General features: G+C 48.7%; 1 protein-coding gene across 1 annotated transcript in view; it reads right to left on the reverse strand.

The window, feature by feature from the left end:
* The window catches only part of TOP1 (DNA topoisomerase I), a 66,984-nt gene extending 48,749 nt beyond the window's left edge, over window positions 1-18,235 (reverse strand). The window contains exons 1-2 of the mRNA XM_062610086.1: window positions 18,060-18,235; window positions 17,530-17,554 (exon numbers count right to left, since the gene is read on the reverse strand). Coding sequence (XP_062466070.1) covers window positions 17,530-17,554; window positions 18,060-18,092 — 58 coding nt within the window. The 5' untranslated portion in view covers window positions 18,093-18,235. The remainder of the gene's footprint in view (window positions 1-17,529; window positions 17,555-18,059) is intronic.
* Between the last annotated feature and the right edge of the window lie 1,116 nt (window positions 18,236-19,351).

The following is a 19,351-nucleotide window of genomic DNA, read 5'->3' on the forward strand; positions in this document are numbered from 1 at the left end:
CAACTCTTCCCTTCCCTTAGGGTTTCAGCAGGCTTTTCTGCTGCTTTATGAGTGTACACCCACAGAAACACACCAAGTCATGCGCTGCTCTTCACAGAAGCTGCAACACTGAAGACACACTTCTCCAGCCTCAATAGCCACGGCCCACCACCTCTCTGCACATCAGAGGCCAGGATGAGGCGGAGAGCAGGATCTAGGGAAAATCCACCCAGTGAGCACTGTGGGACTTGGGAGAGCCCCAGAACTCTAGGAACAAAGCTGTGCTGGAAGCAGGTGAGTTTCTATGGTGTATGCCTGCCTTCCTCCTAGCTGCTGTCAGGGCAACAACTGCCTTGCTTTCAGTGAGCATTTAATCCTCCTCCTCCCACTTCAAACTAGCCCAGAAAGGGTCTGAACAGGTAGAAAAGTGGGAAGTTGGGCAGCTGCAGTAGACAGTGACCCTTTCCAAAGCCAACTGTGCCTGCATCCGAGTTATCACCTTTTGCATTTTGGATCTGGATGCAAGAGCAAACAAAGGACAGCCCCAGCTGTAGCTCTGGGTTTCAAAAGCCGTCTGTTCACTGCAACTGAATCCGGCTTCCAAATTTGCCACTATATGCACAGACAGGGCTGAGCCCCTGGAGGACTTGTAAGGAACAGTCTACATAAAGCCAAGCAGGCAAGGACGTTCCCCAGGGATTTCTTTTACATCCGCTAACACCAAACAGTTTTTCCTAGAGCATCTGATCTCCAGCTCTCCCAGATCTGCCCATTTCCTCCCCATCATGTGAAAGGCAACTCGCATACAGCACAGGAGGCAGGACAGGCTGGATGCTTAGTCACAAACCAGTCCAGCATCCAGGAGTGTAAAACTGGCTTAAAGTTATGAAAGGAGGCAAAATCTATGGGCATTCAAATAGCTAATGTAAGGGGGACTAATCCTATTTGCAGAGTTAGAAAGCAGCCAACCTTCAGCACAGATCCAAGGCTCAGCACAGAAACCATCACACACCATACTGGGAATAGGCACAAGAGACCTGCCCAAGGTCACCCTGGCCTCTGCCCTGCTTCCCCAAAGCATTTCCTATAGAGGGACTCATCATTTCTATCACGCTTAGACTGGAGCTGTCAGGGACTGCACAAGCTAACCTATCCCTCACTTCAACACAATCCAAAGCAAAATGGTTCACTTCACCCTCATTTTCCTGGTTTGCAGAAACCCTTTTCCATAAGGGGTTCTTGGGCTGCGTGATGTTTGGACCAACATAAGTCTCTTCATCGATCCCCTCTTACGAAGGATGTGCAAGTCTCACTTCTGCTTGGCCACTACCCATCCCACAGAGACGCTTTTGCTCTTTGGTTGCTCCACAGCTCAGAGAGCCCCAGCTCACGCTCAGCCGCAGGGTCCAAGTCAAACCTAGGCCCTCAGCGAGGGGTAAAGAGCCTGCCACAGGTAGCTGGGCTGTATCAGCTCCTGGAGCTGTCTGACAAAGCACTGCCCAGGGAGCAGCTCCAAGGGTTCCTTCAGCAGCCTGGGTCAGTAGCAAAGAACATATTCTGGTGCAGTCTTTGACAGAGCCCCACTGCAGACAGGAACTTCACGTTCTGTGCTTCATACACAGGCTGAGTCAGTGGCCCCAGCAGAAGGCTCTGCCGCCTCCAAATGCTCTTTGTGCCATCACCAGAAAGGTGCAAACACGATTTCCAATGCAAAGTCACCATCTGCTTACTGCACACAAGCTTCCAGACAGGTCACCAGGAGAACACAGGGGCACGCTCCTTCTTGGAGAGATTAATAGAAACTTAGGCTATTTCAAGAAAATTGAGATTGATATGATTTTGAGGCATAAGAAGGAGTTTCAGTTTAAAAACTGAAGTGGCCAAGAGAACTGCTGTGTTATCAGGAATCATGCACTGCAGTGGTGTCACCCATTCACTTGCTCTGCTGTGCACACCACCAGCATTCCCGGATTCACTACAAATTAGTTTGTAAAGACGTGAAATCCTGACACTTCCTCAGTGCAGGAGTGATGCCGCAGAGCAGCTCCCAGCTCCTGCTCTCACACCAGGACACGGGGCTGGCGTGTCTGACTGGCCTGGGTCTGACCCAGAACAAGGGCTGCTCCCGAGCACAGCTCTTGGAGCAGCTCAAAGCCCAGCAGGCGCACTGCAACGCTGCTGTGGCAGTGAGCAGCTCCTGTCAGCAGCCTGGATCACACACACAGCTCTACACATGGAAGTGGTACAGGCTGTGCTCAGCCGCCTCAAGAGAAGCTCCGATGGCACCGCTTCAAAGCCTCTTACTAACCATCCCCTGACTACATGATGCGGCTTTGGCCAGTGCTTCTCTCCTGCCTGCTGCAGGGAGGGAAGACTTGAGGAGGCAGCACCCTTGGGAGCAGCGCATGGCTTCCACAAGCCCCACTATTAAGAGTATAAATTGAGTCTGCAAGACAGAAGTGCTTGGTACAAGCTTTACTTCACCTCTGACAAACAGCCCCACTGTTTCACAACCTGGAGTCAGAGGGTTCTCCTACTGCTTGTTCAGTGCCATGCCTAGAACCTGAACTGATGGGGAAGCATGGTCAAAGCCTTACAGGTTTGTCTCAGCACACCAGGCACTTATGCTTTTATCCCACTTAAGCTGGTTCTTCACTGCAGGTGCAACTCCCAGAGACTCCAGCTACTCTGTTGTTTTTCCTACCTACAATGGTTTCTTTCAAGTGTAGGGCTGCTCTGGATGGAAACAGCCAAATCTCACCTCTGCACCCATTATGGGTGAATTCAGTGATTTCTCACCCACTCCAGGCTAATCCCAAGGGCTGTCTGCAAGCATCTTATCACCAGTCTGCTTTGTCCCTAGCCCACTCTCAACACAAGGGAGGGAATGCAGTTCCCTTGCCCCAAGGGGACATTAACACCATTAGCATATAAGATTACAGCTAGAACACATCCGAAAGTGAGTAAAAGATAAATATTTAAAGACAGTTGAGATTCCTGCACTTTCAACTGGACTCCTGAGGCTTCTGGAAGGAAGGGACAGAGGATGGAGAAAGCAGCAGTACCGCAGCAGTGCAGGTCACAGTAGCTTTAATAGTGAGTTTTACAATAAGGCTGTTACTGCAATACTCAAATGCACCAAGTTCCTCTGCAAGGCTGCAGTTCACATCAGCAAAAACTGGTACTTGAAGTCACCTATTTTAATCTGGTTGTGCACCTGTAATCTGTTTCCACTGGCAAATCCAGGTCAAGTCTTACTAGTGGCAGTTGCTGCATCACACCCAGACACACACCTCAACGTAAAATGCCACTGGTAATGCAGGATATAACACATCATGGCTACTTTGCTGAGTAGAATGAACTCCTCCCTTTGCAGTTAAAAGGCTCATGCAATGTGTTATCAGTCTGGGGAGGTCTGTTGCTTGGGTTTGACTTTGGGTGGAATTCACTGCCAACACCTCCAGGCACAACTCACACCTGCCTTGAGAATGAGACTTGTGAAGGGGAGAAAAACAGTTGCTTCATTTGGTTTGCATCTGAAGTTTATTCAAAGAAAGCCCTTGGAAACTGAACTGAAAAAAGTGCCCTGGTGATCTGGTTCCTCAGTTTCAAGAGGAATCCTTTCTTACCCATGCCCAAATAGCCAGGTGTGGAAAGCGAGCTTGCTTCCTTCAGCTTTCAAACAGCTTCCCCCATCCCAGTCACTGCGGGAGCTGCTGGAGCTGAAGGGAAGTCTCTGCAAATGCAGTCACGCAGAGCTCACTATCACTGCACTCCATTCGCCAAGTGCTTCACTAGTGACATCCCCCCACACACGAGGCTCTGCTCCAGAGCTGCTGCAGCCCCACCACACTGCCTCTGCCCTGTGAGCTTCCTCAACGCAAGCCTAACAGTATCTAAGTACGAGGTTGGTTGGTGGGTTAGAAACAGGCCCCAAACTATGAGCACTACAGAAGTAACACAGGGATTCGAGACTTCAGTTTTCCTCTTTAATATAACCCCAAATGAGAAAAACAAGTTCTCTTGCTTGTTTCCAGGAGTATTCCAAAGGAAGAATTAAGAAACGTCTTTCCACTTATTATTTGACAGCAAAGGAAACCAGAGGAACATTGAAGACTATCTACAATCTCATGATTTGTTCCTGACTGACCCACCTCCAAGGCCAGGGAAAAGCTATTTATAAAAGTTCCTTGGCTGCCAGTTTTGTGCATCTCGAGACCATTTTTTAAAAGTTATTATGATTCTCATTAGAGTTAAAATTATATCAACGCATCTGTTAAAATTTATCATGAATTCTACATGAAGGACTAACTGCAGCCTGACGTCGGCAGCCTTTCTCTCCAGCTGATGTAGCTCGCTCCTATGCAAAGAGCCCCAGGCAGCAGCTCTGCAGCTCCCTCCTGCCCTCCTCTTCTCGATGTTCCCTGCCTGGAAGGGGCAGCACATCCAGGTACCTGGGAGCAAAATGCACTCACCTCCCCAGAGCAAGTTCTGCCCAGACACAAGCACAGCAGCCCTCAGCTCCTGAACACACTGGCCCGGGTCTGCCTGCACTCAGGGACAGCATTCCACAGGTTTGGAAGTGCACCAGTTGATTTCTGAACTTGGATCTGGTTTACAACAGCCAGGATCTCACTTCCTGCACTCCAGTCCCCAGCAGAGCACAAAAAACATACACACACACACACACACACACCCCCCCCATCCTGTGATCACCTTTTACTGTCAACTGTTAAAGGCACTGATACTGAAACACCGGAGCCTCAAGCTCTCATTAATGACTGTGGTAGTACTAAGGGAAGTGGGAAAACTATGTAAGCAGCCCTAATAGCATCAGGAAGAATTAATATGCATAACTACTCTGAAAACAGAAGCACAAGTTAGCATCAAATAGCACAAGATGCTTCACACGTCATTCCAAAACTAAGAAGCCGTGGGGACACAGCAAGATCCTCCTGGAGAAAGAGGTATAATACAATTGAAAGTTAAGTAACAGCTTATAACAGTAACATTTCTTGTCTAGTGGTGGTGCACCAAATACCCCAAACTTGCTGGGGGCAATCTAAGTTCAAGCTGATTTCCCAAAGACAGTTGTTTGCATCCAAGAGGTGAAACAGTTCAACAGCCCCTGTTCAAGAAAGGATCTACCACCAGGAAACCAGTTCAAGGGTTCCACAAGAGACTTAAAGTACGAGTTACCTTGAGATTAAAATATAAACCAAGATACTTTCTGCCACTACAATCTGTGACAAGGACTGAAGCCTCTGCTGCTGGCACTTCATAGTAGTACAACAACCACCCTGATGCAGGAACAACAGATATAAGTGAGAGCAGTGACTACAGACAGTAACACACAGACAATGCTAATGCCAAGTGTCACATTCCCAGAGAATCCAGCTTTGCTGCAGTGAAAAGTGCGCAGTTAAATGCCAAGCAGCATTTGTTCCATCAAGGAGAGCATTATAACTTGCTTGTACTGACATACAAGAGTAACTCTGGTGCGATCAAGTGCAAGGGAAAACTGGAGCAAGCACAGGAAGAATCCTCACGGGGCTCCCAGTATACAAAGATACCCAATGACCTGCTCCTGTACCAGTGCCTTTCTGGAGTTCCAGTCTCTTCACACCATTTGATCTGTATTTAATTCTGCAGAGAAACAAACACATTCAGATCACAGGACTTGGGAAATCACATCCCTGCCCCTTAGCAGTAACCACACTGCCTAACAGGACACCACTGGGATACCTGCCAGAGCTGGGGAGACTGTTCAGATCTGAGGTTTTATGGGACGGAGAACCGACACTGCTGTCATTGACACTTGCTAACCAAATGACACCAGCTTCAGAGCCTGGAATGAGACCTGTGAGAAACCTAGAAATGACACAAATTTGCATTCAGCTTTAAGACTCCATATCCCTCATGGATGCTCACACGAAAACCCTTCCGAGTACCAAATCTGGGCCGAAAAGTAGTGGAGAACTTTCCAGTCTGAAGCAACAGTGGTAACAATCACCATTACAGTTGTCTGTAGTCCATGTACTACAAACAGGGGAAAACCAACCAAAGTGAGAGCTTTGACTGTTCTCCTACAGAGCTCCTTGCCACAGACTCATTCCAGAGCTCTGCTGAGATTAAACTGTTAATACACTCAAAAACACACTATAAACTCAGTTTAGGAAAAAGAAAACATCATCCGCTAAGGAGTTCCCTTTGGCATTTAAGGTTTCTTAGTCCGGACTGGAGTCCAAGCTTGAGGCTCCTGTGCCTGGGTGGGATATTTACAAAAAAGGGAGAAAAAACACAACGACTGAAATTAAAAACAAACTAATTCTGCCATTAATAAATAAGGCTCACATCTGTTTTGAACCCTGTTTCATGTTCTTGTGAAATACAGCTACAGGGGACTTGTTTCACAAAACAATGCTCCACAGCTTCATTCTCTCTAAAGGAATTTGTTTAAAAACACACACTTTAACTTCAGGACACAAAGACTTTGTGAAGCTCCTTCAGGAACATGGCCAGGGCGTTCGCATTGCCTCCAGCCCAGCCAAGGACTGAGGAGCGATGGGCACAGGCCAAGCACACGCTAGCTCCTAGGAGCTCCAATCCCCTTGCTGCCAGCATCAGGTGTGACCTGCCTGCTGACTGCACACACCAGGTTCCAAATGACTGCGAGAGGCAGCTTATCCCCAGTCGCAGCCTCCATCCACTGCAAGAGCAGCTACAGGCTGGGGCAAACCAAACTACACAGTGCTGGGAGAGCCCAAGACCGCCCACTGACAGCTGAGGCAGCCAAGATAGAGCACCAAGTGCCAAGCTGTGCTTTCCTCTTTCCAACATACAATCAGAACAGTCTAAAACCTAGAAAGAAGCTTCCTTTAGAGACAAGTGATGCTGAATAAGCCTACTTGATGATAAAAGAAAAACGCACTTTATGACAGCTACCAAACTCCAGAGCAGCAGGTTTTAACCCATAAAAACAGGTATTTCGAGGACAGCTTGCTTAAGAGGCAACATACACAGCTACGATATTATGACTCAGACAAGATGCCAGCTTCTCTGAGAGGCTTCCTGGGATTGGAGGAGGAAGAACATACGAGGAAATGAGAAGGCAAAAGTGGCAAAGGCTCTTGAAAAATGCGTGTTATCCACACTCATGTCCAAAGGTATCCTGGGCAGCTGGAGATGTTCCAATCCACTAGAGCAAAACAAAGCAACCCAAACATCAACACAGCCCCACTGAGACAACTTGCCAACAGCAGAGTAAACAGCATGGACAGCCTGGCTCTGATCTGTGCCAGTGTCTGCTTCCTGAAGAGACGGAGCAAGATGACACCTACAACAGGACCAAGCCACACTGCACAAGTTAATCAAGGTCACAGTTGTTAAGAGTTCATCTCATGCACTGTATTTGTGCTTACATGAACCTACTGCCTCTGGATCTGACAATGTGCACTTGTGCACTGAACACCACACACTTTATTCTTTCTGCTGCCAGGAAGCACTCAAGACTCTTTGTCTTTACCACCAAGGTGCACGGTTACCAAGCTGAATGAACCTCATCTTCAGTCAAAACCAATGCCAAAACCTAAGTGTCGAGCGTCACTGCACTAGCACAGAAAGCTTCCTCTGACCCACACAACCGGCTTGCTGTGCACATGCAGCACTACCACAGCCCCAGTGACATTCTCAGTCCTCAGAAGAAGAGCAGCAGCCTTTTATTGCCCATCTGGTGGCCATTAACTCTAGACTCCAAACCTCAGAGTACGTCACTAGAGCTGCTCCATCCCTCCATTTTACACAGGCAGCTTGTGTTGCAATGAATCATTCCCTCACACACAACCCAAAAGAGCTCCTGCTTCCCGCTTCCCAAAAGGCTCCATTAAAATGGAGTGTGCTTGTCTAACTGGTAAGTGTACCTCTGCAGGCAAGTTAAAACTAGAACCTGACCATCCCAGCTGTTTTATCTCTCCAGTAACTGATCTTACTCTCACATTTGCTAGCATTTACAAACTGGCAGAAGACATAATATGCTCTTCCTACTGCTCAAGGCACAGTTAGGAGACAGTCACACCAAGGCTAACAACTAAAACCTGGATACCAGAACCCCACATGCAGATCAGGGACCCTACTGCAAAGGCAAAGACCTCACCCCTGCAAAACGCAGCAGACAGCAGCTTAGTCTGTGAAATAATGTAGTACCAGAGAAAAAGCAGCACTCTTTAAGTTCCAGAGATAAGTTCTGCATTTACAGCACACATCACACCTGCAGAGCCCCCTCTGTCCTTTCCTTCTTGCCCTGCTTTGCTGACCTCAACCTCCTTCAATGCACAGAGAATTAAAAATCAAACTGAATTCCAAGCTGAAACTGAATCCCAGCCCAGCCAGAGTTGTACATCCACTGCCGTACTGGCAAACATCACTCCCGCTCTCTTCTTGCTTCTCCACCTCTGAGAAGAGCACAGTACTCCTTGTTCTCCCACTGTGTTCCCTTTTTAAACACGGCCTTAGGACAACAGGATAACAACATGTAGCACAAAGGACCTTAATCCCAGGCACAGCATCCACGTGTTACTGTCCCTCCCCAGTGCTTCCTCTTGGGTTTCAGCGGAGCCTCTCTCCACGTGGCCTGCCCAAAGCCGGAGCATTACAGGCAATGCTGACAGCTGGCAGCACAGCACTGCACAAACCAGAAACAGGAATTGCCAGCTTAGCTACTGATGTCCCTAAGGACAGAAAGAACTCCATGCACTCACATCCGCTGCAGAGGATGGAGGCAGACAGCCCTCCTCGGGTCACACAAGTGCAGCAGGGTGTCCAGCTCCAAAGGAAGAAAACAACGACACAGAAGCCAAGAGCCTACTTGTCCCTCACCCTCATCCCCAAAAGGTCTTTCCAGGCCACCTTTCAAAACAAGAAGCTGCCACCTCAGAGGAAGAGGAACAGCTGTTTTGACAAGCCTGGCCCTTGTTCAAACACTGGAATATAAGCCTGGATCCACTGCCATCACTAAAAAGTTCAACTCAAGTATATTGTCCTGGCCCTAAACCACGGGTCACTTATTCCATGTTACATACCACATCACTGCTCGAACTGGAAAGGTGTGCAGCAGAACAGAAGATGAAAAAAAGATCTCTGCAAGTTCCTGTTCTCATGTGAAGCAGCATTAGGCAATAGGTCAGAGTAAGCGACAAATGCCAGAGGAATTTAACAGCCACCTCTACTTGGGGATTGCTCCATTCCTGGTCATTATTTTCGTGACTTTTTACCATTAAAAAAGTCTCTGGTCTGTGTCTAAAAATCACCTTAAAAAGTCTTAAAACGATCCCATTCAGACACTGTCACACAGCTGTAGCTGCAACAACCTGATAAGACATCTGGATGGGAACAAGATAACTTTTAATGGCATGCAGCGTGCACTGAGCAGTGGAGTGAGCCCAGGGCTTCAGGAATGACAGAGCACTGGTAATGCTCATTCCAAGCAGGCAGGCAGTGCTCATGCAGTGGGCTCTAGCCAGGACAAGCTGCATGGAGTCTTACCCACGCTCAACACGAGACTTCATGTTTCATTTGCTCCCATCATTTATTCCCTGACACAGCAAAACGCTCTATTACTGCATCCCAGGGGCTTGCTGCAACTACTAACACTGTGCAAATCAGCGACTGAGATTTCAAACTGAGGAGCAATAGGAAAAGTCACCAGGGTTTATTTTTAGAAGTCTCTGGAAATTGGCATTATGGGAGGAAAAGGACATTTGGAAGCATCAGAACTGTATCTTCATTAAGGATGTTTCTCCCCCAGATAAAGCTGTACTATCTGCTAAATGCAGTGTGTAAGAGACCATTTCAGCTGCACACTGCAGCTGATGAGACATAGTAGGCACTTGGATAGCTGTCTGAGCAACTGAAACATCAAGTGTGTTATCAACACGATTCTCATACTAAATCCAAACCCACAGCACCAGCTACTATGAAGAAAATTTCTCCTATGCTAGCCAAAGCCAGAACACTGGTACAGACCCACCATGGAGCATGTCTCACATGGACACAGTTGACCAAGCTAAAGATGAGCTACAGACACTGAGTGTAGGGAAGCTACAAGTACACTCCAAGCTTTCCTGAGGCAGAAATCAATCTCTCTCCAGTCATGGAAAGATACAGCCAGCTGCAGCACCGCTCTGCTCTGAACTGAATTCCATGGAAGTCCAGCTGCCTGTAACACACATCCATCTATGCTGGGTAGAATGAGGAGAAAATCTTCACCATTGGTGGGCACTGTGAAGCTCAGCTCTCTGCTGGAGAAGGAAGCCAGTCTTTATAACACTCCCTGAAAGCCCCTTCTTTAAGGAGGGTGTAAGATAAAAATACATGCACGCACACTCCTGCACCTCACACCTGCACAAAGCACGTGGTGAACTTGTGAACATGAAAAAATAAATACTCATGTCAAAAACACCAATAAGGAATTCAAAAAGATGTGCCCATTAGAAACTTCCTGGGAACTCTGAGCTCTAAGCCTGACAGGAGACTTACGATAAACCAGCTTCCCACAGGTCTGATGCTGCCCCTCTTTACCCAGCAATCACCACAACTTCCAAAGTTACGACCTTCAGACTTACAAAGGGATTCACTTACTTCAGGTGGAGACACAGGTTTCCGTCAATGAGGTACTTACTGTCTGCTGAGCCTGCATGACAAGCACCTCTCTCCCCTTCCTGCTGTGCTCCAGGAGCTGAGCCTGCACTGCCCCCAGCCCACCAAGAGCTGCATCTCAGATATTCCCCAAGCCATGAGCAAAGCTCAGTGCTGTCCATCCCCAAGGCTCTGTGCTGGGAACCAGCAGTTTCAAAGCACAGCAGCATCAGGGCAAGTTAATTGTATAAACTGAACTACTGCCACAACCATCTTCAAGTGAAGCTATTGAGATTAAAGCAAAAGCTATGAACAAAGGCAACTTCCCCCAGGCAAAGCAAATGGAGTATTTCTGAGCTGTCTGGTCAAGTTGTCTTTTTTGCCCAGAATACGTTATTCTGGTGGACAAACAGGGCTTGAGTTGATGGAAAACATCACTAGAACTTTGTGATAACACTCCAGCAAACCCATGATGCAATTCTTATTTGAACACTGTTCCTCTTCTGCTCATCCTTCCTTACTGCAGGACTCCATCTCTAACATCAGATATTAAAAGGGTACTAACTGCAAAGGTCTCCCACTTCCCCAAAAGCACCAAGCCTTATCTCCACCAGTTGCACTGGAGGATCTCCTCCCAGAATATAATTTCTTGCAAAGTCTGTCTCAAAGCTGTGTACTTCACATCACGACTCCTGCTGACACAGACTGAGCTTTAACAAAACATGCTTTTAGCTCAAAGAAGCCCAACTGAATCAACTGACATTACGTAGGTCTAAGAAAAGATCACGTCTCAGGAAGCCTGACAGCCGCTCTGCGCTCTCCGCTCCCATTCTCAAGTCTGGAGCTCTCACTTGTTCATCAGCTGAGGAGCTACAGAAGTCAAATGTAGAAACCAAATTTCAACCTGAAAAGATGCATGCATGCTCGTGTTCCTATGGCCAACAGCAGCTCTCCATTGCTCTTCACACCTTACAGGTCACAAAACACAAACAAAGGAATACAAAATTAACTTCATCCTTTCTTTTCACATCACCTTCCAGATGTCACACCTCTCACTGTGAAGCCAGAAGGCACCACTGCACTGCTGAAGAACAGCAAGCCTGTACCTTCCCGCTTTCTTAACAGGAGGAAGTGTTTTGAGACCTAATGATACACATTTAACCCCCGAGAGTGCTGAACAGCTCAGAACCAATAGTTATGCAGGGCCAAGGTCCATCAGGGCAGAGCTGTCATATGAAAAAGCTCCAGAAGCAAGGAGAGAAACACTGATTGCTACAACTATCCTCCCTCAGGTCTGGAAACCCAAGACACTGGAATACATGATGCTCAATAGCATTTTGCTCCCACATTTTAAAGAGTGGGGTTTCCTATAAAACTTGGGGCAGTCTCTATAAAAGCATCCAATTTAATAAGCCAACAACTATTTCTGAATGATGCATGTCTTACAAGGAGCTGAGACATGATGTTAGCACAACCAGGAAAAGCAGACTTGAAACTATCCCATCGTGAAAAGGCACATAAATCTTCAGTCATTTCCTACGTTTAATTGTCCTTAAATAGTCACTGTGTTATTAAAGCCCATCCCGGCAGCCCAATAAGGAACAGCAGATTTGAGCAGAACTGCAGCAATTCAAAGCACCAGGAAGACTGAGCTGGAGCCTCTACCAGGGCAGTGGCTCTGCCATTTCAGCAGGTCTGACTTGAACAGGAACCCAGTGAAATCATTAACAGAGGAATCTGAGTCAATGAGATGTTAAGTACTTGCTATAATTACATATTATTGCAGTTTCTGCTGACATCGCAACTCAGGAGCCTGGAATTCAATGAACTATCTAGCAAATATCTCAAGTCCCAGCTGTAAATGAAATTACACCTGAATTTGTATCTGCTCATGTTCACGAGCTGGGTCCCTCATTTAGTGAAGCCGTGTAACAGACACTTGGACACTGGTCCCTGGTTAAGAGTTGTTCATGTTTTACCAAGTAAACAAGGCAGCCCTGGCAGCACGTTAATAACAGATCCTGCTTAACACTGCAAGAAAAGGAAAAACAAGTGCAAGAAGGGAGCACATAGGCCATTAACCCCCCCAAACACAGCTTCCAGCACATTAGGTAATTGTGCTGAGTTCTAACAAACCCAGAAGTCGGCTGCAGCAAGCAGAAACACTCTGATCTCCCACTCGACACCCATTAAGCTTTAACCCAGCTGCTGAAGGTGTCACAACAATTAACACACAGACCTCAAGGTCTTTAGTAAAACCCTTCTAAGGCTATGGGAACATAGCTGCAAACAACTGCCACAGCACATGATGGTGAAGAGCAGCATGCCAACAGTACATGTATTTCCATTTGAGAAGTGTCAAGCAAGCCACTTACTCCAGAGTAGCCTCACCTGGCACAATCTGACAATACCCATGGCAAAGCTGCACTGACATGCTCCATAACCCCTGCAACAGACAGCTGTTAACACATTGAAAACCAACACGAAAACGAGAGTAAGGAATTCTGCAGAGGTTGGTGTGTGACGTTAAGTATTTCCACAATAAAAAAGCTAAATGGTTTCAGCCTTAAAACTACCCCAAGTATTGTTCTGAGACTGCGGGCAGCACTTCTCACAATGCAGGCTCCTCACCAGCACCGCAGCCTGGAAGAGAAGTCAGGGAGCAATGCAAGGCTTCTCTGGGAAGGAACAAACCACATTCTTCAGGATCCACATCTCCACATCACAAAGGAAAGGAAACTTTCAGTGAAGATATCAGTCTGCATCTAAATATCACTAACTACCTTTTGTATTTTGGAGCCCCTGCCAAACATTTGACATTTAAACGCACTGGTGATGACAAGTTCCCAGGGAACTTAAAAGCCGGTCTCACCCTGACATGCACAAGAGCCAGACAGAGCAGCGTTTACCTTCAAGCTTCTCAACCTCCTGAGGCTTGCTTAGTGCAGTGGCTCTGCCAGCAGCGTTAAGGTACACGGGCCCAGCAGCACAAGTGGCCCGGCTCCCCTTCAAAGGGTTCTCACCACCAAGAGGGTACCAACAAAGCAGCAGCAAGGGGGAACCACACAGGCCCCCAACAGGGAGGGGTGTGAAAGACTCCAGCCCCCAAAAGATTGCTCACAACCACTGACAAATCTTAAGGCTCTCCATTATGTTGCTTTTCAGACTGTCTCCATTTAACTCCTCCCCACCTTTTACATGTGCAGCTCTATCACACTGACACATCAATTTAATGTAAAACACAAAATGTGCATGAATTCCTTCGTTTGTGAGGTGCTCCTGCAGTGCTCTTGCTATTGAAGTTTCCCTCTTGCTCATTCCCCTTCATATCACCACCTGATACAGAGGTGCCACAGGAGCCAACATAACCTGCCAGTCTGTGATAAGATGCTGCAGCAATAAGGGCTGCTGCTTCTTGTTCAGAAACATTCCCTACTGAAGTAAAGCCACTCCATCAAGGGGGATCAGCTTCCAGAAGCCAACCTCTGATGCTGGACAAGCAAATTCACACTTGACCCCTGGTAATACACTATAATGATTGCCACAGCAATACGGACTTCAAACTGCATCTTAATGTTACTGGTCAAGTCAACCAGAGTTAAAAAACTCACTGCTTGGGATGATGCCTGCACCTTCTACACACAACAAGTTCTGATCTGAGGCTGATGAGCAGCCAAGACAGCACCAACAGTCTGTGGAACTTAGTAGCTCTGGATAGCAACTGGATTATTTTGCAAACAAAAGCAACTTTTATCTACTGCACTCTGCAAACACAGTGGGAGAACTGAAAGTCAAGATAAATTGCTTTTAGTCTCAACATTGTCCTCAATAATAAGAGGTTGTTAAGTTCAACCTTAATTAAAGCTCTTAAAGGCGAAACTCAACAGAATCCAAACAGATATTGCTTCCCATGTGCAATTTTACCAAGTGAGGGAAAAAAACTTAAAAATTATTTCCCCCCCAGGTCCATAGCTGTGTGTGAAGGGGTCATTTGCAGTGACCAAGCTTTACTGGAAATAAGAGTTTCAGAGTGCCATTTCCCTTCTCCAACACTGAAGATAGGGAGGGTGCTGCTTGCAGAAAGGGCTCAGTGTTTCAGCACCACTCTGCTCTCAGGATGGTTTGCAAACACGCACTGCTGGGACTGAACATGGAAAATTCTTTGCAGTGCGTTCTGATACTAAAATACAGTTAAGGTGAAAAAAATACCCACTATGGCCAAATTAAACAGAAGGGAGAAACTGGATATTGAGACAGAATGCAATTACCCAAGTTGGAATTTGCCCAGGACACTCTTGCTTAGAATGATCTGGCTATTTAATGACAAGAAATAGCCAGGAACACATACCTTCTGCTGGTATCCTCTCCCATCCCTAACACTACCCTGCTATCAATCGAACAGGGGTGTAATCAGATCCAAGTCCTCAGCTACAACCAGGGTGTTCCTGGTGACCTGCAATGGGTGAGCAGATCCACCGCCACCCACCTTACTCCAGCTGCAACAACTTGTGTGATCACAACCTGCTCCATCGACCCAGATAGGAACATGAGTAACAGGAAGCTTCAAAGTGCTTCAGCTGCTCTATTACTGGTAAACTATCCAGAAGTCACCCAAAACAGTCTTTATTAACAAAAATGTTTACTGCTGGTACATTCAACATTTAGAATGAGTCAGTACCAGCCCCCAGAAAACCTCCCTTCCCCCAAATGTAAAAGCAGCCTAAAAGGAGACTCTGCCTGCACTGGTAAGGACTGCCTAACAATAATCAAAGTACAGACCAATTCCAAACATCTGGGGAAAGAAAGTATGTGAAATTCCTACCACCCACTCCTAATCTTTGCCACTAAATAGGATCAAAACAAGAATATAAGAGCTAGAGCCTCACTGCTACACCTAAATGAGAACTGCTGTTCTCAGATCCATGCCTGACACAGACATGCAAAGAACCCCTGTGTGGAGGCAAGCAAAGCTCGGAGCAAGCAGAGGGGATGGGGCCACGGGAGATCAGCCACGGTCCAAGGTCGGAGAGGACAGTGTCTACTCAGCACTATTCCCTTCACAAGACTTACAACTTTCTGAAAAGCATTTTGGATTTTAGGGGCCTCTCATCAGCCCCACTGATGTTACACGACTGCCACATAGTAACTCCTAGAGGCAGCAAAGCCTGCTGGCTTGGGTTTGGGGGATATAGGCTTGATTTACCAGGAATTCTTTTTTTCCATCAAGGTGCCTTACTTTGAATTTCTGTATTAAATTCCTCCAACACATGGTAGAAATAAAAACTGGAGGAGTCTTAAGGACTGTGCACCTAATACTCCTTACAGAATGAAACAGCACATGGTCACAACAGAGGAGAAAAACCCCTTCTCAGAGGTGCACTGGAAGCTGAAAGATCAAATATGCATCATTTCCCCTATGGAAAGCAGGACATAACAAAAGCTTACCAGAGAGCACATTTCCCTGAAGATGATCCTTAAGCAAATACTTCCCAGCATAAGACGACTACAAATATTCAAATACATGCTCCTATTTAAGTTGCTTCAAGAGTAACTCCTGAACTTGGGAAAATCCACTGTGCCCTTCTACTAATTCAAAGATTAATTCATTAATTCTATCTAATTCACAGAGCCTTACTATAGATTCAGAATGGAAATACAAGTTCAAAAACTTCATATTCATTACTGTCTGCTCCTACTGAACACATACAATCACATTCCAATGAAATGACAGGAAGAAAAGTGCAGCCATAGACTTGTCAATATTTACATACAGTAGTCTACAAAGCACATGGACATCATTCAGAAAAGCATGCTAAAAATCACTCCAAGTCATGGTATCTCCAACCATTTCTTGCCTTCTACTACCTCCCCAGCCAGAGGCCAGCTCAGAGTCCCTTACACACCCCAACAACGACAACAGCATATACACACAAAGGTGGATTGTACATCCTCACCTCCCCTCCACCCTAAGCCTTTCAATTTGACACCTACCAACTTGAGGGGGGAGTAGAAATGCAATTAGGAAATGAATAAACAAGCAGAAGTTAAGAGTCTGATTAGAAAATATAGCATTATATGGGTATATAAAAAGAGCCACAGAGAAGTGTATATATTAATAGATAAATATATATAAAATGACAGAGCTGCTGTGTTTCTGAACAAAATGAACAGTTAGCTTGCAAACTTTTAGAAGTGATGCTGTCTGCCCTTCTGGAATTGTCTACACTGCTTTTTGGTTGGGTTTGGGTTTTTTTGTGTGGGTCTTTTTTTAATGAGGGGTTTTATTTTAATTAGCCTCCCCAACAAGGTGAAATAACATCAATTAAACAGCAAGGGAAGAACCAGACTGATCTTAAAATGGATGCAGCAGATTGTTTTAAAGAGCAACATGTTGCAATCACCTTTCATTTTAGGGGAAGGGAGGGATTCCCTGAAAGGAACAGAAACGGGGAGGGGGGGAGGCTGCGACTGAAAAAACACGGCTTAGGGGTTTATTTTAACCAAAACCTTCGCTTTCCCCTCCGTTGGCAGGGGCTGGGGCCGGGGATCGAAGCCCGGTGCCCCTGTGGAAGGCTCGCTGCCGGCAGCTCGGGAGGAGGCGAGGAGAGAAAGGCTCACAGAGGAGAGAGAAAAAGAAAATGGCGCAGAGACTAAGTCCCGACCGTCGACAAGGCGACTTTCCAGGGAGGAATCTGGGCCCAAAGGAGACCCCGGCAGAGGCGATAGGGTCGGATCGGGGGCCTCCGGAGCCCCGTCTAGGGGAGGAGGGGACCGCGGTGGGGCGAGGCCGCCGGGAAGGGGCCGCTTTTGGCGGCTCGATGGGAACAATGGGGCCGGTGAGCGAGGAGCCGGGACTTAGTCTCTGGGACGCCATGTCTGTGCGCGGCGAGGCGAGGGGCGCGCCGCGGCCACACTCACCGTTCGCTCGGAAATCCGCCTCGATCTGCGGGGAGAGCAGACAAGGAGACACGGTCAGCACCGACGTCCCGGGGGGGGGGGGCAGTATTTTTGGGGAGAGGGCCCTGGACTTCCCCCACTTCTCTCATTCTCATTTGTAACAAATTAAATACCAAACGAGAAAGGACCAGCGCGGTGCCCTCCATAATGGGGGCACAGAAGGAACCGTCCCTCGCCACCCGCACAGCTCCGGGGTGACCCTCCCCAGCCACCCGCTCCCAGACAGGGGTCACACACGGGTCCTCTCAGCCCCACCGCCGGGAAGGAGCGGGCCCAGGGGCCGGTGGATGCGGCGCCGCGGCTCGCTGCGGGGCACAGGCCGGGCTGACAGGGCCCCCCCCGGGGGCAGGGGGCAGCAGCAAGGAACTGCTCCCCTCAACGAGGCTACAAGGAGATGTGGGGGGGGGGGCGGCCAGGCGGGCCGGCCCTGAGGGGAAGGAAGCACCGCGACGGGCCGGGGTCCCGCGGGAGCGGCAGCGGAACGAGCTCACCTGAGAGTCGTTGTGCAGCTGGTCCCCGCTCATGCCGGAGGCCTGCGGGCGAGGAGCGGCGGGAGCAGCGGCGCGGGGAGCAGAGCTACAGCCGCGGGAACGCGGGAACGGGGAGCGCGCAGCGCAAGCGGCACGGCGGTTGTGTAACTGACTAAGTCCGCGTCCCTCCGCACTGCGCAGGCGCGAGCACCGCCTGCTGGAGGGGCGGGGCCAGTCTGTGAGCTGGCCAACGGCAGCGCGCTTATTTGCATACGGGCCACGCCCTCCCCTCTCGCGTTCTTTTCGAACCCCTCCGAGCTCCTCCCACGCTCCCTGCGCCGGGTCGCATTTTACATATCCGGTCCCGCCTCTTCCTGCCTCTCCTCCAATCGGATAACGCACACCGCACCTTATTTGCATGCCGAGCCCTGCCCCGCCGTGGGAGGGATCTACGGTATTTCGCCAAGAGCCGCGCGAACTACGCATGCGCCCCGTCTCACCCTTGCAGGCTGCCGGTTTATTTGCGTACGAGGCTCCTCCCACCGGCTGGGCAGCATGGCGGCGCTGCGGGGCCGTGTGCTGTGTGGCACCGGAACGGGCTGTGCGGGTCGGGGCACGGCGCCTGCACCCTGGTGTGACCAACGTGAGAGGGACGTGGAGCTGATGGAGCGAGGCCAGAGGAGGCCACGGAGATGCTGCGAGGGCTGGAGCAGCTCTGCTCTGGAGCCAGGCTGAGAGAGCTGGGCTGGGTCAGCCTGGAGAAGAGAAGGCTCCTGAAGGGGAGACCTTAGAGCAGCTCCAGTGCCTAAAGGGGCTGCAGGAAAGCTGGAGAGGGGCTTGGGACAAGGGCCTGTAGGGACAGGCCAAGGGGAATGGCTTGAACCTGCCAGAGGGGAGACTGAGATGAGCTCTTAGGCAGAAGCTCTTCCCTGGGAGGGTGCTGAGGCGCTGGCCCAGGGTGCCCAGAGAAGCTGTGGCTGCCCCATCCCTGGCAGTGTTCAAGGCCAGGTTGGACACAGGGGCTTGGAGCAAGCTGCTCTAGTGGAAGGGGTCCCTGCCTGTGGCAGGGGTTGGAGCTGGATGAGCTTTAAGGTCCCTTCCAACCCAAACCAGGCTGGGATTCTGTGGGTTCTGTCTTCCTTCCCCCACGGGGCTTGGGCCTGCCAGGCCTTTCCTAACAGCTGCTCTCTGCAGGAGGAACTGTGCGAGCTCCTACAGGACCTGTGTCAGCACAAGTGCCCTGGTGTGGGGCTTGAGTTGCAGCATCTCAGAATGGTTCATGTGTCCCTTGAATAGTTCCCTTTGACAGGAGC

The sequence above is a fragment of the Pezoporus occidentalis genome, unplaced genomic scaffold, assembly GCF_034315485.1.
Source record: "Pezoporus occidentalis ecotype Australia unplaced genomic scaffold, CSIRO_AGI_Poc_V1 ctg144, whole genome shotgun sequence".
In the NCBI taxonomy this organism is placed as follows: domain Eukaryota; kingdom Metazoa; phylum Chordata; class Aves; order Psittaciformes; family Psittacidae; genus Pezoporus; species Pezoporus occidentalis.